Raw genomic sequence first — 22,168 nt, 5'->3', positions numbered from 1 at the left:
TCTAAGATTTTTATGATAAATTCAACTATCCTCCATAGAGTTTAGAAACTTCATATCTATTCTGGGATGGTTCTTACTGCTATCACATAAAGTCAACTGTTTACACTGCATGAAATTTAAATTAGCTCTGAATACTTCGAAGAGGATACCTATTCTTCCACTTACTGCATATTCCAGTTACAAACGTACACAGTTCTTTATGGGAGAACTGGGTGATGAGACTGGAAGATTTTCCCCCCATATTAATGGTACAGACTATGCTATTGATTCTCATTCCATTAGCAATCAAAAGATCACAGGTACTGACAATAACAAAAGCTCAGAAACAGTCCATTTATATCAACTAATTTTCTAAAAGTATATTCTACAGAAGTATAAAAACATCAAAAAGGGAAGGAATAAAATAATAAAAATGTGTAAATATAAAATTATATTAATCCTGGTTGGACCATGGCACATATAAAGCAATCTTAAAGAAGTCAATTACCCCCCAAAGTACTATTTACCTCATAAAAAAGGTTGGTTACAAAGGAAATAGAATATTTACAGTACATCAAAGAACGTTTCAACATTTAGTACATCTTCTAAATCTGTTGCTATGCAAACAGCTTTGAGGAAGAAGAAAAAAATACTGGATTTTCTGAAATCCAGCCACATACCAAGATATTAATTTATTTATATAAGTGTTTCATTTTTCAAAAACCTGAGATTTAATAGTTCTCACATTGTTTATCAGGTCTGATGTAAGAAATGAATGTTAGGCTTAGACCAATGAAGTTGCTTAAAAATAACAGATGTAGTTCAGAGAAAGAGAGAGAGAGAAATGGGGGAGGGAGGGAAAGAGGGAAGGAGGGAGGGAGGGAAGGAGGGAGGGAGGGAAAGAGGGAGGGAGGGAGGGAGGGAGGGAGGGAGGGGATGTGCACAAATTTTCCTCAAAGGAGGTCATTAGGAGCTAACATAGAGTCAGGGGCCTGTCATCTCAACACTTGGGAAACTAAGGCAAAAAGACTGCTAGCTCTAGATCAGTCTGGGCTACACAGTGAGACCAGAGATCAAAGAGCAAAAATAAAAAATACACTCGGGAGGCAGAGCCAGGCAGATCTTTGTGAGTTCGAGGCCAGCCTGGGCTACAGAGTGAGTTCCAGGAAAGGTGCAAAGCTACATAGAGAAACCCTGTCTGGAAAACAAACAAACAAACAAATAAATAAATAAATAGGAAGTCATCACCTCCTTTTAATTAAGACCTAAAGCTCATCAGTTAATATGTACTCAACATGTATCATGTCTTTTCTTCAAAGTAGAGCAAGAATTCAGAATTCAAATTAATCTTGCATATTACAGTAGAATTAGAATAAGATAATTTCTGAGTAAGATGGACTCTGCTTATCAGAGAAATACTTTCCAATGACTCCAAAACACAAGAATTAATATGAATGAGGACACCTTACCTAAATAGGCAAGCATACTAATCTATTCAGCCACTATCTAGTAAGTGTTATCCGCCTGTTGCCATTAATATGTACTGAAAAAACAAGGGACAAGAATTGTAATATAATATAAGTACTAAAACAATACTTAGGTTTATCAATTTAACTTCAACCTTTGCACTTAATCTGTGAACCAAATGTTGGGGGCAACCAAGCTAAAAACTGACAATGAGTAAAAGCTACTGGGATTTGGAGTTATTTTTATCCTAGTTTACAGTAAAAGTAAACACATTTAAAAGGTATTTTTATGGCATAATAAACACCCACTAGGATTTTGACTAAGAAGAGTATCGGCTCCTGTACAATCAAAGCAGCCATTAGTTAGGTTACTACGCTATTGGTACAGTATGCTGGTAATCCCAGAATTTAAGGCTGAAGCAGGAGGAGAACAAGATTCAGGCCAGGCTAAGATAGCTAGAAAGGCCCTTTCCCAACCACATCCCTCTCTCTCAAGAGACAAAAAAAGCTATTGCTAGTATTTATTACTTATTTAACAAACATTTAATGAAATTTTTCTGTATCCAGATAAACATCACTTACTAATAATGTAGTCTGGCTAGGCATCCTGAGTTATTAATTAGCAGTAAAAGTTTATTTAAATGTTTAGCCTGAGTAAAAAATTAAAATTATTGATATGCTTGGAAATATTTTCTTCACATGAAGGTAATGATAAGGTTTGGTGTTTTTTCACTCCATTATTGTCTTTAGGCTTTTCAGGCCTTTATAAATAAATATACACCGAAGTTTAAACAGTATAATTGGATCAAAAACAATATATATATATATATATATATATATATATATATATATATATATATAATTTCCTATAGATATAAGCTGTGTTCTGATCCTAGCTTCTAAACTTCATACTAACACCTGAGCAGGACCAAATAGTGTGATTACGATACTAATTCATTTGGGGTGGGGGTGGTAGGTGGTTGACTTGAGGTTGGACACATATAGATCAATCTGTACAGTGTTTTCCTAACAAACATGCACTAAATAATCCTTAGCACTGCATAAACAGGCTTCACAATACATACTGGTAATACGAGCTCTCAAGAGATTGAGGCAGGAAGATGACAAGTTTGAAGTTCACTTGTGTTAAGACAGAAAGTACCAGGACAGCCTGAGCCACTTAGGGTGACCATCTCAAAATAACAAAAACAAAAGTTATCATTTATAAGAGGAGCTAATAAGGAAGGAAAAATCATGTGCCAACATAGAAAAATGATAGCACATTTCGGTAACTTTAAGAACTTCAAGATGACAGTATGGGACATTCAAACTCCACCTCTTGAAAAACCCAATCACCTAATAATGCACACACATTTCTATTATTTCCTTGTTTGTGTGACTCACATACTCATAATAAGATACTCATCATGATTATGAAAGGAAATGTTAAGGAACTAGAAGGCAAGGACAAAAGCATTAAATATTATAGATTCCACAGAGATAAAGTCAAAACAGAGAAGCAGAACTTACTAGACAATAGGAAAACTATAGAAAAAAGAATATTCTACTAATATTCAGACCAAAAAATGAACATAAAATAAAATTTAAAAATCTATAATGATGCTGACTGCTTTGTGACTATTACCAGTTGTTAACTGGTAATTCTAAGACACAGAAACCTTGAGTAAGAAAACACCAAACCTTATCATTACCTTCATGTGAGGAAAATTTTTCCAAAAATATCAATAATGTTGATTTAATTTTTTTAATTAGGCTAAACATTTAAATAACCTTTTGCTGCTAATTAATAACTCAGACAGGAGGCCTAGCCAGATTACATGGTGCTGCTAGTTTTTCTATATACTGTATGCATTTCTGATCAATGGGAAAAGAATAGATGACCTGGCAGAAGGCTCAGACAATAATATGTGATTTACAGGACATGAATGCCGCTACCACAAGATTTATCTGACAGCCCTCTCCGATAGTGGACTGTTGAGTATCCGATGGAATGATTTCTAGTCTAGAAAGTCTACTACTGAGTAGCCATACACATTATTTATTTATTAGATGTTTTGGGTTGAAACCATTTTTAAATGATGCACTTCACAATGCACAGTCATAAATTCAGCTTTAAACCCAAGAAGGGAGGTAGTGTTATTGGAATGTATGTCAGACTGAATTAGGATGAGCATCACAACACTTTTATAAAGTGGCCTTGAATGCAATGTCAGTTCTTTCAAAAATGATATTAATGTCAAATGAGCATGATACAAGCACTTTATACAGCACTGCAGTAATGTTACTTGAAACATTTATTTAATGTTTTCTTTACATTCATTAACAGGTTTATATACAAACAGAACATTAGTAAGCTGTATTTTTTCTGACAAAATGAATTTGAACTATAGCTGAAAACTTTTTCAACTTTGTTTTCTGTCTAGAAATATGTACTTCCCTAAAGACTGAATGTAGTTACATTTTACATAAAGCAATTTGGTCTGAGGATGTGGCTCAGTGGCAGAGCACTTGCTTAATGTGTGCAAGGCCTAACCAAGATTTATTCGCGAACACTGAAAAAATTAATTTTAAAAAAAATCAGTGTTTAGAGGTTACCTAGAACTTATTTGATATGGGATGCAATAGATGAGTTAATTAACTTTACTCAAAAGCAAAATATTGAACATTAAGAGAGCTTTTTAACCCTACTAATATAGGCTAGATGTTTTAAATAGGATAAACTATAGAATGATGCTTAATCAACCAGTAACAAGGATACTGTTCGTCAGAACTTTAAAGAAGTATATAGTGGTCCATTTTGTCTACTGACAGCAGATCACCTATGATCAGCTCTTATGACTAAATGGAGACTATAATTATATTTTGTAATAAAGTATGGTTAAACACCTTGTCTTTAAAAATTTGAAAAGAAAATAAGTCGTGAATAGACTCAAGAAAAATAATCAGAATATAGCTGACTGCCATGAAATTAACACCAACTAATTTGTAAAGTTCTAAATCAAATTTGCAGATGTTAAGTTCATAAGCATATCCCATTATTTATGTGATGAAAAAGGAGTTTTTGACCTGATCTTTTGATCTTTGGCACTCAATCCTCTCCATCTCCTCTTAAAAAATTAATTAAAAATTTAGCAAGATGGTAGCTTTTTACTTCCCACCCTATCTCACACTAAAAAAAATTATCAATCAAACTCAAGACATCCCCACCCAGGATCTGCAAAATGTCCTCTTGAAATTCAATTTCATATCTCTCTAGCTTTCAGGTAGAAAAAGACAGTTCACTTCTTAACAAAATAAATCACTTTTGTGATTACCAAGTTGACCTCTTTGAATTAGGAAAATTCAAAGTGAAAAATGTAATTATCACCCTGGAACAATCTGTATACATCTGGAGCTAATTCTAGCTTCATTTTTCACATCATTTTTCACACTGTGTTACATCTTGTAGAGATGCCATGGGACTTTTGAAGAACTCATAAAAAAAAGTGCTGAGGACTTCAAATACCCAACAATATATGTTATTCAAACAAAAGCCTGAGAATTTCTGATTTTTACAACTTACTCTTCTAAGTGATCTCCATATGCCATTTGATCAGATAAGCATTAAGCAGCACTGTGACATCCATGACAAATAGGCGTTATCATGTGTCATTCTTTATCTGTGCAGCTTCTGACATCCAAATACATAATGTGCTATATTTGAAGTAGCTTTCAATGTACCAAACCAAATTCAATCCTAAACTAAAAGGTTAAACTTCATTATCAAAATTTACATATGAAACAACTATACCACTATAAACAACAAAACCATAATCATCTGAAGAAATAGTGAATACTAAAAGGAGAAGTAATTTCAAGCAGGTATAAAACTGTATGTAGTGATTTCTATCCAAGAAATAAACAATCAATTATTTAAAATCAGATGGCTTAATGAGAAATTTTACTAAGTAAGCTTTTAGAGAAAGTGCATTCTAATGAAAATGGTTAAATTATAAAAACAGAATACTCGCAAAATGTAAGAATAATAAGTCCTTTAAGAAATGTAACTGCTCCTTACAAGTTCATTATAAAATTCCATTAGCTACACTCTCTAGAAGTAATTGTTCTTATTGCACTTTATTGATAACACATAGTATTGATTTTTCACACCTTCTATGATTCCTTAATTTGTATTCATGAAATGTCCATCAGCACAGTCTAAATAAATTTGGCAACATAGAAACTAAAATGAATAAATCGATGCAAAGAAACATTAATTTTGTATTATCCTTATTCGTTAGGCAAGTAAACCATGAGAGTTGTAAATGAAGGTCAAAGGTGTTGAAATGGGTCAAAACCCTTGACCTCTAAAGCAATACCCTTTCTATTAAAAAAGGCTATTTTAAAGTTTTAAGTAGAGGAATTTACTACCAGCAAGATACCACTTTAAAAAGACTACAAAAAAAAAAAAAAAAAAAAAAAAAACACCTTCAATGAAAACATTCCTTTGTTTATTTGAAAAACAGAAAACAAAACATCACTGGATATAAAATTTTTAAGTTTTAAAAATCATTAAAGCTAATCAAAAGGTTTCTATACACTGGAATTAATCTTGCTCTGAGGAATTTGTTTTGTACATCTTTATGATGATGACTGCTACATCTTCGTTGATATTTTCCCAAGTCTATTGTGTATGTCAAAAATAATTAACAAGGACAAGGATTCAAAATTATTTATTACTCATTTTATAACCCCTGTACAAAAGGGAGGCAAACCCATGATTCCCAGGGGAATCACAGTGGCACTCCACAAAGTACATAAATAAAGCTATTTCTATAACCTTAATACACAGAGCAAAGACATTCATTTTGAGATCAACTGATCCAAGAATTTTAGTACAATTCTAAAAACTATTTTTTCTCATTTATCTAAATTCTCTCTCTCAGTTCATGCTTCAAAATCATCTATACCATATGTAAGTAATCATTTGAAGATAGAAATTAAAATTATTTTAACACATCATATAAAACTTTGTTACAAAAACTTGATACTGCAAGAATGACTTTACTGTCAAACAAATGTACATGAGGGTTGACTTTTCCTTTGACATTTAATCTTGTTTGTACCCACCTGAGAACAAAGCAGCATAACCAACTCCACAACTGAACTGCTGGACTTCATGCAAACCAGACCTATTTAAAAGAGAAGGTTATTCTAAAAACACAAAGTAAAAAAAAATGCCAGAGATTCACTTTTTATGCTATTTGTGTCCAAATTCAATTTAAACTAAAATGTTAATATTGTGCTAAGAACTACACCTGTACACATTTGATTGTGTGACTAAACAAAGTACTCTGTGATTACTTTAAACCTGGTATCAAAACTACCAGTTCTGTAAACTACTTTATTTTAACTTTCAAAATACCCAAACATTTATTATGAATTCTTCAGTAATGACATTTCACAATACTCATAGAAATGCAACATACGCAATATTGACCATGATCATCTACATTTTGTTGTGAAGGTTGATCATTATACATGCAGAGAAGGGAAATGGCTCCCTGACCTTTGCTTTCTCCACCACACTCTCTCCCTTCAACCCTCTAGCTATCAATCAAGTTTCCATTTTGTTTCATGGCAGCAGACATCCCAAACACTCTTATTAGTACCTTGACCTCCGACCTCACACTAAACCTTAACAGAAATGCAAGCCATTGTCTGTTATGTATTCCTCATTTCCTATAAACTAATTATTTACATTTTCCTTTCTATGTTTTGTTTTAGATTAACTAAAAATATCCTTAGGAAGGAACTTTTATTTCATTAATGGCCATCTAAAGAGTTATTTAGTTTAAATACCCAATATAATCAAAGAGCAGTTCAAAGGATTTGCTATAGCTAATATATTTAAAAAGCAATTCCAATAATTATAATGATTGGATAACCCAACAGAATTATAATGATCAAAAACTTACAACTGTTAATTCTGTATTAAATAATTCCTAGTGACATTTAAAAACACTATGATATTCCTTCCATGTTTTTACTTCATTAAAGCTCTTCCACATATAGACAACTCATTCTCTATCTCTTATCTTTATGCTCTTTAGTTTTCTTCTTTTTAAATAATAATCCCTCAGTTGAACAGAGGTGCAGGTTAGCATTTTAAAGCTTTACACAGACCTTTTATTTTCTTTAGAAAAGTGAGAACCATTTTTCCCAGTGTTAGAATCGACAGGGGCAATGTTGGGAGTAGCATAAAAATTAGCTACATAGCATTTCTGTGCTGCAGGCATAAAGCAAGCAGGTCATTAACTAAAGTGTGGGTTTGCACTGCTAAGATATCTAAAACACCTCAGGCCAAGGCTGCCGAGCAGGAAGGAACGGACAGAGCTACCATCTTTCTTGGCTGGCCTGGACCTCTGTTGTCTGAAACTCTATTACTTCTTAAAACGTAACCCAGATACAAGCCTAGTTTTACCCAAACTTCAAAACCTAGTCCTCTTGCTCAGAGTGGAAGAAATAGTCTTCCCCAAGGAAAAGCACACCAATTGGTTACACGAGACCAATTGATTAGTTCTGAAAATACAAATAAAAATAACATACAGGCTCAGCAGGTTATATTTAGGAATATACCACAATTAACAAAAAAAGAATTTTAAAGAAAGCAATAAGGGTTATATGGGAAGGTTTGGAGGAAGGAAGGAGAAGGAAGAAATGATGTAATTATAATCTCAAAAATAAAAGAAAAATGACCAAAAACAAAAACCACCTAATTTCTCGTAGTGACTCAATTCTGAACCTATCACAGTTATGTCATTAGTCTTCATTGGATTAATTAATTAATTAAATCCACAGGAACCAGAATTACCACCTCTGGATTCTAATCTGGACCTTCTCACATCTGTTCACATGTATAATGAACAACAGAGACAGAAAAGACTTCAGGCAACCAAAATTAAAAAGGTTTATACAATGTTCTTTGATCTACCACACATACAGGTATTTCAATACTTACATAGAAAAATATATGTATATACACTTGTTTACTTTCAGTCTTATTTCAGAATGATATAATACATATAATCTTTATATTCAACATAAAGAAAACATACACTGAACAGTCGAGTGCTTAGAAAAATAATGGTAATGAAAGGTCTCTTTTATTTGAACAATTAATGTGGTTTTGCAGAGGAGTAAATGTGCTAGAGGAGTAGAGTGGAGAGACGTCATAGACCTGGTATTAGACTTAGCACACTAAGCATCTGCTTAAAGGACACTCATGCTACAAACACAAATACATAACTGTGAATAAAGATGAAAGTTCATAGGTGGACATACCACTTTAAAAATAATTATTTGATACATGAAACAAAAATTAAGCTTTAAAAAGTCTTGCAGTTCATACTTCCCAGCATTTTTAAATCAATTATTTTCAAATTGTATTATTTTAATAAATAAGTGTCCTTTATAATTACATCAAGTAATCTATTATTAAATAAATTATTGACACATAAAACTTACTGAAGTATTTCTAAAATTAGAAATTTCTTTTCAAATGAATTTACTGCTACTTTTGGACTCTGGAAATGAGATTATGCATCGCCAAATGTAAACTGATATTTAGGACACTGAAGAAAAAAATGGGGATTTCCTACCAGGATCCTTGAGCTTTAGTAAATTATCAGTACTTACCTTACATCATCAATCCTACCCCCAAACAAATGAAACTCAGTAATTATAGCTCAACCATATTCAAAAAAAATTAATTCTGATTATCATTAATAAAAGTTCTCAAGCTTGACTTTTCTAATCTCTACATTGGGGACAGCAGCTGATATTTTTAAGTTAATCTATTAAATTAGTTGTTTTGAAACTATTTCTCATGTAGCCCAGGCCAGGTCTAAAACTCCCTATTTGGGGGTTTCCACTTCCCAAGTGCTGGGATTCCCAAGTTCTACTGGTAAGTTCTTAAATAGAATCAGTTGTTTGAAAAGTTGTTTTCTGTTGAATTGATTCCTGTTGCCTGAGGAAATTCAGGGTGAATTTTCCTTCACCTAATTGTGTCATCTTCTCTAATATTTCATGACATTTCCTACACAATGCCTCACACCAAAAAAAAAGAAAGAAACAAAGAAACAAAGAAAGAAACAAAGGAAGGAAGGGAAGGAAGCAAGGAGGGAGGGAGGGGGATGAAGGGGAAAGGGAGAGGGAGAGAGAGAGAGAGAGATAAAGAACTACTATCCTTCATCCATTCTCTAAGTAGCCCAGTAATTAGTCTCCTCAGCAATCTTCCTCTGCATGCTCTTTAGTGAGACAACTTCAAAGTACCCTACCTAAAAGAGACCTACTCACCTAAATATGATATGAGCAGGGTAGTTTACAGTACCACTGTTATTTGTAAAGTATCACTGTACCAGCAGAAAATAATAATGCAGTCCACATTACTAATATGTGGCAAGATATGGCTCTTTCTATGGATTTTTTCCGGGGAGAGGAGTAGTTTGAGACAGAGTTTCTCTGTGTAACAGCCTGTCCTGGAACTCACTATTGTAGACCAGGCTGGCCTTGAACTCACAGAGATCCACCTGTGTCTGCCTCCCAAGTGCTGGGATTAAAGGTGTACACTACCACACCAAGTTTCTATGGATCTTAAATTCAAGTAAAACCCTGTTACACCAGTCTCCCTAATTCTCTAACCCATGGTTAATTTAATTATACTAAAAAACTAAATCTTGATCTCAAAACGAAACTCAATGGTAAAGCACTTGCATAGCATGTACAAGATCCTGAGTTCAACCTCCAGCACTACAAAACAAACACTACTGCTTTGGCCTAATACTTTTATACTTCATCCAAATTGCTAGTTAAAAACAAAAACAAAACTAAACTAAAACAGATTAAAATATAAAGTGATAAAGTCTTCAAAAGTCACAGATGTGTGAGGGCCTTGCCAATAGCAAAAATATTGAGAAGATGCAGACATTTCTCATCCAACTTTACTTTACTTTGTAATGTAAAGAAATGCAAACAGAATAAGGGAAAACCACCTACTTGTTCCTTCTATAAGCAGTTCTTGTCCGTGACTACCCAAAAGTGTCCGAGAAAGGAAAGGTGCAAAATCCACGAAGATCTCTCGTAGCAGAGGAGCTGCCTTCTCCAGTGCATGCTCTAGCCTTTCTGTGATACTAACAGAAAGAGGTTGAAAGTTATCAGCTTCCTATGTTCCAAAGTGAAATCTATTTCCATAGAAATGTAAAGTTATATGAAAAATAAAAATGACCAAAAGACACATTGTTGTGTCTACTAGCTTTCTACTTAAAATGTCCTTTTTCACCCTGATACATCTTTCCACTCCAAGTCCTAAAAGACAGCCTTGATAAACAACCATTCCGAGCATCAGTTCTTACTGGAAGTTGCACGAGTTAAAAGTACTTTCTTATGACTTCATTATAACTCAAACTAACCCAAGACCTCATCTAATTTATCTGCTCATCAAACTCAGCTATCAGTATTCTGATTAAGCTATCAGTAAGTTGAGATCAAAAATCATGTCTCCATTTCTAAGTTATCAGTTGTAGCATGTAAATGTTTCTAAAAAGCAGTTGATATTTTTATTCAAGTGATAACAATTTCTCTCTAATATGATCTAAATAACCTCATTAGAAAAATCACAGACTACACAACAATAATATCTCAATTAACATATTAAGTTTGCATGAGTATGCAAAAATGTTCACATATAATTAATCATATACTTTTAATGGGTTTAAAAAAAATACACAGGTATGCTGTATTTCAGGAAACTGACAAGTACCCAGAGCTTTGTACAGCAAACAAGTCAGCAGCCAGTGCATATCTTGGTTCACAATAGTACTTCCAGCTTATGTTACACACAGCGCAGTTCCTATTGAAATTATCAAATACCTCCTAAGGGATTCTGCTCTCCACAACCACCTCCTCACAGGTTTTTCCCTGTGCCTCACAGAAACTTTTAAGCATGTGTGATCCCACAAATATACATCTTTCAAAGAAGTACCCCACTGCCCTGGAGAGACAGAGATTTGGCAGTTATGTTAAGAAAAACCAAGAATTCTCTGACCAATTAAGGTATAGTGGTTGAAAATAAGTCTATAAATTTTAAAATTAAACTCTGAAACATACATTCCAAATTAAAAGTCAAAATATATGTAAGATACAGTATTAATGTGGTCATAAGTGACACATCACTTTAACACTTTTAAAGAAAAAGAACAATGAATTCCTAACAATTCATAATTATACACCATGAGCTCATAAAAATATTTGTCATACATGTAGCAATTTTATTAAAAGTTCCTCATAAACATTTTACAACATAACATTTTGAAATAAAATTAATTTCTAAAGTATTTGAGGGAGGGAAGAGGAAAGGGTGAGTCATGAAAAAACACAAATTTCAGTTCCCAAGTGAATAGCTTAAATACCTCATGTGGGCAACTGGGTCCTGTGGGACGGAGCCAACCGCTGGGACTGAAGGCAATTTTGCATTAGGTGATCTACTTCCTGTAAAGGAAAGCACTTCACAGTAATTTTCTGGTTTTAGATACAACAATTTAAACAAATATGATCTCTTTACCGCAGTCAACAAACATGGATTACAGTGTATTTCTTTTCAAACATGTATCACACTTAAGATAAAGTATTTTGATAAATCAAAATTTTTTCCTTAAACACTTGTATGTAAGGCCAGTTGTGCTAGGCAATCCTCCTATCCAAGGAGTATAGAAGAAGCAAAGTATTGATAGAATCTGATCCACTGGGTTAGGTTCAATTTCTGTTATTTGGTACCAATAGAAACTAACAAGCAAAAGCTTTCTTTTCAATGAAGTAAAAATTAGAAAGTAAAATTCTAATTTAGCTCTAAATAGTTGTACCACTATCACCAAGACAATAACCTTTTGGTCAGTCATCAGAGAACTTGTACTACAGCATGATGATTAAGAGTCTAACACAGTAAACAATCCATAGAACAGTTCTTACTGAGTAAGAACTGAGGAACAGTTCTTACGTTATTTTCGTGCCATCTACACTTTCTCATATGAGTTTTCATTAATTACAATATGACTTGGTTTCTTGCACTTATTTCAATTGATACCTTTTTTTTTTTTCAAGATCACAGAGGAGACAGTAACAAGGCACAGATTTTTATGAGGAGTTTCACACAGCCTAGTGGACACCAGAGCTCACCCACTAGATGACGAGAAGGTGAAGATCTGATCTGCTCCCCAGCCTCCAGGACTTTAGGGCAGGGAAGCCATACCTTGAGACCATGGCATGCATGTACTAGCCACCACCTCCCCTGTCTATTTTTTCCAACTGATGTTTGTTTCAGTTTTGTTTTAAAACGGGGTCTCATGTAACTCAGGTTGTCCTCAAACTCACAATGCAACCAAGAATAACCTCGTATGTTTGAGTTACTATGTGTACCCCACCCTATAAATTCTGGGATTACATGTATGCACCACCACATCTGGCTTCCAGTTGATATTTTTAAAACACTGTTTTTTTTTAAAGATTTATTTATTTATTACGTATACAGAAGAGGGCGCCAGATCTCATTATGGATGGTTGTGAGCCACCATGTGGTTGCTGGGACTTGAACTCAGGACCTCTGGAGGAGCAGTCGGTGCTCTTAACCTCTGAGCCATCTCTCCAGCCCCTCCAATTGATATTTTTAATGCACTTCCAGCTACCGTACAGCACATTTTAAAGAGCACAACTCTCATCCTTCCCATCCAGCTACCTCTAGCAGCTGGAGATTCTGAACATATAATTGAAGAGTTTCATTAATGTGAACTGCAGATATAATTCTCCTAATCATCCCAACTCCTGTACTTAAACAGGTCAATTTTCTCACCCTCCCTCTCTTTCCTACCATTTTTACTCCAAATGTTTTAATTTAAAGTATTGAATAAAATGAATTTACATTATATAGTTCCATTCCAGTCTTTTGAAATAATGTTTCTTCATAATCTTTAATGCTTATATCTTAATATTGTTAACAAACAATTCAAACCTCTTATTGTATAAAGTGTTCAAATTGTTTTCTCCTAAACAAAAGTCTTTACATTATCAAGAAACGACTGTTCATAAACTTGACCAGATAAGAGAATAGGCCAAGCCAGGCAGCAGTGGCCCATGCTTTAATTCCAGCACTCAGGAAGCAGAGCCAGGAGGATCTCTGTGAGTTTGAGGCCAGCAAGGTCTACAGAGCGAGATCCAGGACAGGCACCAAAACTACACAGAGAAACCCTGTCTCAGGGGAAAAAAAAAAAAAAGGAATAGGCCAGGAAAATAGCCCTGAGCTGCTGTGGGATGGTCTGTATGTCAAATTACTCTGATTGGTCAATAAATAAAACACTGATTGGCCAGTGGCTAGGCAGGAAGTATAGGTGGGACTAACAGAGAGGAGAAAAGAAAGAACAGGAAGGCAGAAAGGAGTCACTGCCAGCCGCCGCCAGGACAAGTAGCATGTGAAGATGCCGGTAAGCCACGAGCCACATGGCAAGGTATAAATTTATGGAAATGGATTAATTTAAGCTATAAGAACAGTTAGCATACAGTTTGTATGCAATATAAGTCTCTGTGTTTACTTGGTTGGGTCTGAGCGGCTGGGGGACTGGCAAGTGACAAAGATTTGTCCTGACTGTGGGCAAGGCAGGAAAACTCTAGCTACACTGAGCTAAGAAAGGATAGGAATAGAAATACATAATAGTAAGACTTGAAGAACTAATCCAAAAGACTAAGCTGGAAAATAATTCTGAGGTATGAAGAGTTCTTAAAATCTCAAGAAAATAAAAGGGAAAATAAGTTTCTGCTTAAGAATCAAAATATACAGGATTAGCCTACCAATCAATCTAAGGTAGAAGTAGAATGGAAATAGAGTCATTGCTATCTAGCCAGTATTAGGAGAAAACGCAATATTAAATTCTCTCTGAAGATAGGGCCAAATGAATTTCAGGAGTCCAGTTGGCATGGTAGTAAAGACCTGAGGTGGTCAAGTACAAATGGGTACACTATGCTGGCAGTTGCAGTCCATTTGTCAAGTTGTAACCTACAAGGGTGCCAGGTCAATGTGAGAGTAAACAGAGACAAAATTCCACTACAGCCCTTCACCAGAATCGCCCAAAAAAGTCAGTAAATAAATGAAGCTTTACAAAACACACACACACACACACACACACACACACACACACACATGCACACACACAGACACACACACACACACACAAGCTAATAAACAGAACTCTAAAATCTATGCACTCTCAGAGGTCTAATATGTTTGATCTGTTTCTCAAACTTGAAGCATGACTATGCTTGAAACATCCCAACAGGACAAAATTGGTATAGCCAGAAAATGCCTATCTAAGATATAGAGGAAGTGTTTGAAACTGATGTCAGGGGTAAGTCTATATGCCCAATAAAAGCTTATTCAAAGAAATAAAGCTTTTTTATTGACTGAATAAGGACAAACCTTTTAGTCTTATTGTTATACAGAGCAAAGACTGATACTACATTTTGCAAATGAGCAAGCACTCAGAGCACAAATTACTAAAGAATGCTGCACTTGGTTCCACTGCTGAGTTAGATTCAATTTTGTTTTTATTATTTATACTTTGAAACATCAGAGCAAAGATGATAAAGTATTTTTAAATACTGCATATTAACATACAAAAACCTATTATATTGTACATAATTAAATATTTGCTGATGAGTAACTTTAAATGCCCCAGATTTTTATATAGTTACTTAAACTTAGTTTCCTTTTCTTTCAAAACAGAAAGGGTGTAGGTATCTTCTCCTCTGATGTTTGTCTTCTACCTCTTCTAAAAAGAAGTTGCCACTGTTGAGATGAAAAGTCTAGAGAAGCTAAGCTATATCATTCCAAGCAAAATCTTAAATCTCTATACTAAAATATTTGAGTGTATTAATTACATATTTAATAATATATACAGTTATAAAATGTAAATATGAAAACTACCAATTTTAAACTAAAATACAAAGTTATTTCAATGGTAATATTTCAAGAGGGAAACTTGGACAGACTTTAATTCCTTTTCTGGGTCAGTCTATCTAGTCTTAGCTGTTCTTTGATCATAGTGCATGTTAAATTTAGGAGATCTTTTTTATATTAAAATTTCCAAATGCTTTAAACCTTCTTGCTATAAACTCATTGTGCATCTTATATTTAGATGGCTTCTTTCAATTCCCATTTGTATCTATGAATTGTCTGTCAAGTACTGCTTTATTAGCCAGTAATGTATTACTGAATTTGAGCAGTGCTTTTTGTGGTTGTTCCTGGCTCACTACAAAATTAAGAACAATAGTCATCTTTGTGAGGAGACAAAGACAAAAGGTACATTGCAGGTCCAAGGTCAGTCTATACCACATTCTAGCTTAGCCTGAGCTAACAGCAAGACCTCAGGGAGAGGGAGAAGGAAGGGGAAGAGGAGATGGAGAGGGAGAGTATGAGAGAGAGAGAATGAACTTCCCTGCTCAGAATATAATAACAATAATCAGCTCATCCATAAATGATTTTCCAAAATTCTACTAGAACCAATAGAAAGAAAATAAAATTTAATATTTATTCATTTATGTATCTGATTATCTTATTTTAAATGGCAAATAAGTCAAGATATGCCCCAAATCTCCCAGTTATAGTTACTAAATACAAGAGAGAACTTTTTGTGGACTTAGGATTCCAAGTGAAAGAGTGCCTGACAAGGTACAAACATAATACGGCGGATAAAATGACACAGAGCAGGGACAGAGAAGGTAGCCTTACAAATATGTGCACCATCAGTTCATGTGGTACTAGGGATTGAACCCAGGGCTCAATACATGCTAAGCAAGCATTCTACCAACTGAATTGAATCCAGTCCTGATTTCACTTTTTAGGATATTAGTAAACAATCAACAACAAAACACAAAAAGCATAAAGGTTTCAAGTACCTTACAAACTTCTTGGTTTTATCAGAAAGTCCTAAGATTTGCTAAAATAGGATCTAAAAATTATGTTGATACCATTGAATCTTAACTCACCTGGTGACTCTCCTCCCACATCTGAGACTTGGGTGGAATCTACTGAAGAAACCACACTGACAGCATTGGTAGGTGCGCTTGTAGTAAAGGTGGAAGGTAAGACTGCTGATTTTTTTGTTGCAACAATGACACTTCTGTAATAAAGATTTTAAAATATAAATTGCTTACATTAATTATATACATTTCAAAATAAAAAGAAGTTAATTCATTTTCTTTCTTATTTTTGATGTATTCTTTAGAATATACATCAACTTAAAGTCTCTTCACTGTTGTCCATATTTATGTGCCTTTTCTCTTTTAGAGAGAGGGGTTTGGGGAAGAGAGGGAGGGAGGGTACAACCTTGGATGTTATTCTTCAGCAGCCAACCACCTTGTTTTTAAGAAAGGGTCTCTCACAGGGCAGAAAACTGCTGAGTAAGCTAGGCTGACTGACTGGTGGACCCCAAGGTCCACTAGAGTCTTTCCCCCCAGGGCTGGATTTACAAGAGTAAAAATCCAGTTTTGTTTGTTTGTTTGTTGATATTTAAGGTGCATGAATGGTAGTCTGCCTGCACGTATCTTTACTCTCTATGTGTGGCTGGTGCCCACAGAGGCCAGAAGTGGGCATTGAATCCCCTGGAACTAGAGTTACAAACAGCTGTGGGCTACCATGTAGGTGATGGAAATCAAATGCAGGTCCCTGGGAAGAGCATCCAGTGCTCTTAACCTCTGAGCCATCTTTCCAACCACCTCCCCACTCTCCCTTCCACACAAACAGGTTTTTAAAACATCGGTTTATAAGGATCAACCCCAGGTCCTCTTGTTTGTATAGCAAACACTTTACTGGCAAGCTATTTCTCCAGCCTCATTGTTTTAAAAACTAGGACAAAGTCCTATGAAAATAATTCATTTTAACATTTTAATGAATATTTACCACACTAGACTTTTTTAAATTTAAGATTGTTTTGAATTTTCTAATAAACACAACCAAAGATAATTTTGGGGCAAAAAAAGAATTTTGAAATTTAAGAGGACAAGTAATTAAATTTTTTTAAACTACCAGAACTGATGCAGAAAACTAAGCATGTTTCAAGAAGGATTTTAAAGCACTGCTAAGTTGAAATCATAAAACCTTAAGTATCTTAAAAGATAAAACAATACCTATACAAGTAATGGATACATGTATATAGCTCATAAAATATGATAGCTTTTGATTATATCACAGAGAAAACAATGGACAACTGTTTTAAACAGAAAAGGTGCTGAATAACCAGTTGTTCATATTGTTCATATTGTGTTCAAATTCAGGCATTTATGATATACCAATTTCAATTAAAGTGCAATACTTTATACTAAAAGAGTAACTAAAAGACCTTGTTAGACATAACTTAGAAGGCATTTTTAATTGAAGTTAGCTCTATAAACATGCAAAAACCCAGTTAATGAGGTAAAAGGACAGCTGATATATAATGTACTCCCACAGCAGCTCTTACTTTTAATTACCCCATGTTAACCATAAGCTTAAAGTCTTCAACATTCAATTTATTTAATCACGTCTTTTGTTGACAACACTGTAAGCTGAAAGTATTCCCTTAATAGCTTTAAAGTATTTGATTTTTAAACAAAGTTGCTTAGATACTTTATCCTAATAAATGTATTCATAGTTTCTAAAGCACGTAGTTCTATTATTTTAAAATATATATTCCTGTTGTTAATTAAAAAAAAAAAAGAAGAACAAACTGAAATAGGTTCCGTTTTACTTCAGTGACTATCATTTGAGGGCAAACACTGTTGCCAATTAAATCAAGTTATCTTGTGCTAGGCAAGGCTTATTCAATGTAGTTGGGGGTAGCTGGTGTCACATCATTATAAGGGTGACTGCCAATGTTAACTATATACTAAAAAATAGAAGCAACAGCCACCTGAGCCCCCAATCCCAAAATGGTGTGCTTAAATCATGCTAGCTTATATCAGATGAAGATCACTGACTTAAAGGGAAGTAGATATGACCTCTGTGTGTGTGCACACACATGCACAAATACACGTGCTGGTGGTACCCTCAGAAAACAATGCTAAATATAGTATGTGTTTGCTTTTCCTACTCTTGCCAGCAATGTATATACTAATATGTAAGAAAAATCTCTATGCTCTAACAATTAGGTAGAAAAAATAAGTATGAATAATTCACTTTCACTTTTGTTCGCAAAAGAACCATTACAATCTGTTTTGTGTATACAACAGATATTTATCAATGGTCAAGTAACATTTAGGTTAGTGAAAGTATGGGCAGGAGGATATAGTGAAATTGTGGGCAGGCACTGGCACAGCACTTTGCCTAATATGCCTAAGGGCCAGTGTTCAGTTTACAGCAGTGAAAAAAAATCTACTTGCTCTATAATCAAAATTTTAGACATAAATTTATCCTATGACCTAATAACTGTACCTCAGAACCTTGCTCAAGAAAATTTAAGTAAGCAATAGTACAATTGTGCCTGCAGATGCATTAAAATAGCTGAAAACTGGCAACTGCTCTAATGTACTTCATTCAGAAAAACTAAACTTTTAATAGGTGAGTACTTACATAGTAGGATACTATTCTGTAACAATATGATAGAGTGTTAATAAAATCATCAACATGGATGAATCTCAAAGGTGCTATGTTAAATTAAGGAAACCTACATTCAAGAGCATAATTTTTACTTCCTTTCTTAAAAAGTTCTGGAGCAGGCAAACTAATAAATGGTTTTGTAAAAAGTTAAAATACCAATTGCTTCTGAGGGACAGGGACAAGGAAGGGTTGGGTGGAAAGGGAGAATCTTGACTGATGTTTTATGTAACACAATTACAAAAACTGATCAAAGCCCATTAATACAACACTACATATTTGTTCCTTAACATTCACAATCCTTATTTGCCCATGGTTAATTAAAACACAACAAAACCTTGATCGGTTTTTAAACATTTAGCATACTATTAATACTTTCAATAGTGAAAATAGCATATTCTTTTATTCAGTTCAAAATAAATTTTAGGAATGCACCACAAATCAGATTTCTGATTTCAGCCATTGCCTCACAATGAACTGTTTTTCATGTTTTACTAAGCTATAGTTCACATGCCATAAAATTCATGCACATAAAGCATACAATTAAATGGTTTCCAGTATGTTCACTCAGTTCTCCAACCATCATATTCATGTTAACACTTAAATACATCTATATTATAATCACCTATACAGAACAAAAATGAAAAGTTTCAAAATAAGAAATTATGCATACACTGTTAAATTACAAAACTATGTCTGATAATAAATAGAAAATGAGGCTTTATTTTATTTTTTAATTTTAATAGGGGAAAGCATAAAGACAGTTCCCCACTACCAGAAATTACGCAGTCAAGTTTCCCACATTTGGGGAAATCTCAAGGGTCAGCACATCTATAATGTAATGGATAAGACTGACCTTTGGAAAATCGCCTTTGTGATCATGTTTTCTCCCCTGCTGTTTATTCTAACTATGATTTAGTATAGACAAAAAATAAAATTAATCATTTTTAAATCATTACCTGATTCAAATCACTTCTGAGAAATAACACAATACTACTAAAGCTTTGGGCTGTATTAAAATAAAATTCAAAATCACATGATCTAATTAAAATGCAATAAATAATGTGCATATATTGCATATTTTCATTTTATTACTACAGTAAAGTTTCAGTGTAAAGACTAAAGCCTTCAGTAGAAGAGATATTTAGCCCATTATGCTCTTCTTGTAAGCATAAATCTAAACTAGGAAAGCACATTCTACATTTTGAAAAGAAAACCTAAAAATTTAAACTTACTACTCTTTAATAAGAATTAGCGATACAAAAATAAAATATTTTGTAGTCTCTCTGAAAAAATTAAAATGTATTACACACAGAGCTCACTTTGAGAATCTACTGTTATCAAGTACATTTATTTTTTTACTCTTCGATCTCTTACTCTAGTGTTGGGTATTCAACAAATGATCTGGCACAGACAAGCACAAACTCCACCACTGAATATGTCCTAGGCCTTAAGTTTCTACTTAAAAAATAACTCAAAAATCTGTCTTCATGTTTATGAAACAAGTAATTATCTGAATTGTACAGATTTTTTAGTATTTTTTATAGTTCCGCACATAACAAGTGAAAAAAAAAAAAACACTGTTGTTTTGTCATCATTTTTCCTAAATTAGGAACTTTGAAGGTTCTTTCATTTAATTAGTAATAAGCACAAAAAAATAGCAATAATATCTTCCAGACAAGTTTCAGAATTTTCATTTTAAAATCATATCAGCTTAAAATATCACAAACCTTCACATTGCTATTTTATTTAACATGGTTAAATGAAATGGTTCACCAAGAGGGGAAAAAAAAAATATTTTAGCTGAGTACTTTAGTCCCTAAGGATTCAGCTGAAAACACAGACCAGTCCTTGAACTTTATCAAGATAAATCCCTGGTACCCATTAATCGCCAGCAAGGATCTCCAAATTAGATAAGAGCAGGAATCTTGGCATGGGAATGAACACAAACACCTTCCCTTTCACAGACACTGAACCTGGCAGCCTTTCAGCAAGGGTTCACTCATGGAGCTGTTACTCTAAACTTCCCAGCTATTGCTTGGGAGTTGATAATTCTGAAGATATGAGGAGAGTTCTGATTTCTGGCACAGCATTCCTGAGATAAATACATGATCAGAGGGATGCTTTGAAATTTCCAAAGACACTCCATTGGCCCAGGGCTTCAAGAAAAATCTTTCAAAAGGTGTCTCTTGCTAAGAAAAAAGATAAGAGGAGAGACAGAGAAGATTGTACTCCATCAGACAATATGTTAAATGCATACCAGACATGTTAAGTTCTACGGAACATCCTAAAAAATGCCACTAGCAAAATTATTGTTTCTTTCTTACTTTAACAAACTTTTTTAAAGGACAGGAATCCTAAGCAGGATTCCCGAAGTAGATGCATAATCTCACTTAAGGCACTGAGAAAAGAGATTCAATTTGAACATTATTGAAAAGTAAATAAATGCCAAAATAAAAAATTTTGGTCATTCATAAAAAACATTTTAAGTATACTAATAAGACACAGCCAATTAAAATATTTAGCCACCCAATTGTTTCTTATTATTAACACTAGCACAAATTTAAGTTAATTTTAAAACGGGAATGGTAGCTCACACCCATAATCCCAGTCTTGACCAAGACAGCATTACCATGAGTTCAAAGGTCTATGGCAAGACAATCATTTGAGCTGAGGAATCTGCAGCTGGCCTGGACAGCATAGTAAGATGCTATTTACAAAAGAGGGAATTATAGAGGGCAAAAACTAAACTAACTGAAAAATATATTACTACATAGTCTAATATGTAGAAGCCTCTAATATCAGAAGCCACCAAATGAAACAGAGAACCTTAAGTCAACAATGAATGAACAGAAAATCAGATAAAGTGATGAAATTTTATATCCTCTATTCACAAGGAATTACATAATAGTAGAGAAACTTGGTGCATACCATTGTAATCACTGACCAGAGTAAGTGGCATCAGTAACAAAGCCATACATATGCCACTGGACAGGAAGCGACAAGGAGAAGCTGTCACTTCTGTGATATTTCTCACAAAGATGTACAAACC

The 22,168-nt window shown here is 34.0% G+C and overlaps 1 protein-coding gene and 1 non-coding gene across 4 annotated transcripts in view; both read right to left on the bottom strand.

The window, feature by feature from the left end:
- Positions 1-22,168, bottom strand: part of Lrba (LPS responsive beige-like anchor protein) — a 561,905-nt gene that overhangs the window by 410,282 nt on the left and 129,455 nt on the right. For all 3 annotated transcript variants that reach the window (XM_059265566.1, XM_059265567.1, XM_059265565.1), the window contains exons 30-33: positions 16,533-16,666; positions 11,915-11,993; positions 10,503-10,636; positions 6,576-6,637 (exon numbers count right to left, since the gene is read on the bottom strand). In XM_059265566.1, the coding sequence (XP_059121549.1) occupies positions 6,576-6,637; positions 10,503-10,636; positions 11,915-11,993; positions 16,533-16,666 (409 nt within the window). The remainder of the gene's footprint in view (positions 1-6,575; positions 6,638-10,502; positions 10,637-11,914; positions 11,994-16,532; positions 16,667-22,168) is intronic.
- Positions 19,860-20,022, bottom strand: LOC131913973 (U1 spliceosomal RNA). Its single transcript, XR_009380039.1, has one exon. It is a non-coding gene; the product is annotated as a U1 spliceosomal RNA (small nuclear RNA).

The sequence above is a fragment of the Peromyscus eremicus genome, chromosome 6 (assembly GCF_949786415.1).
Source record: "Peromyscus eremicus chromosome 6, PerEre_H2_v1, whole genome shotgun sequence".
Lineage (NCBI taxonomy): Eukaryota > Metazoa > Chordata > Mammalia > Rodentia > Cricetidae > Peromyscus > Peromyscus eremicus.
This window is presented reverse-complemented; position numbering and strand designations above follow the sequence as displayed.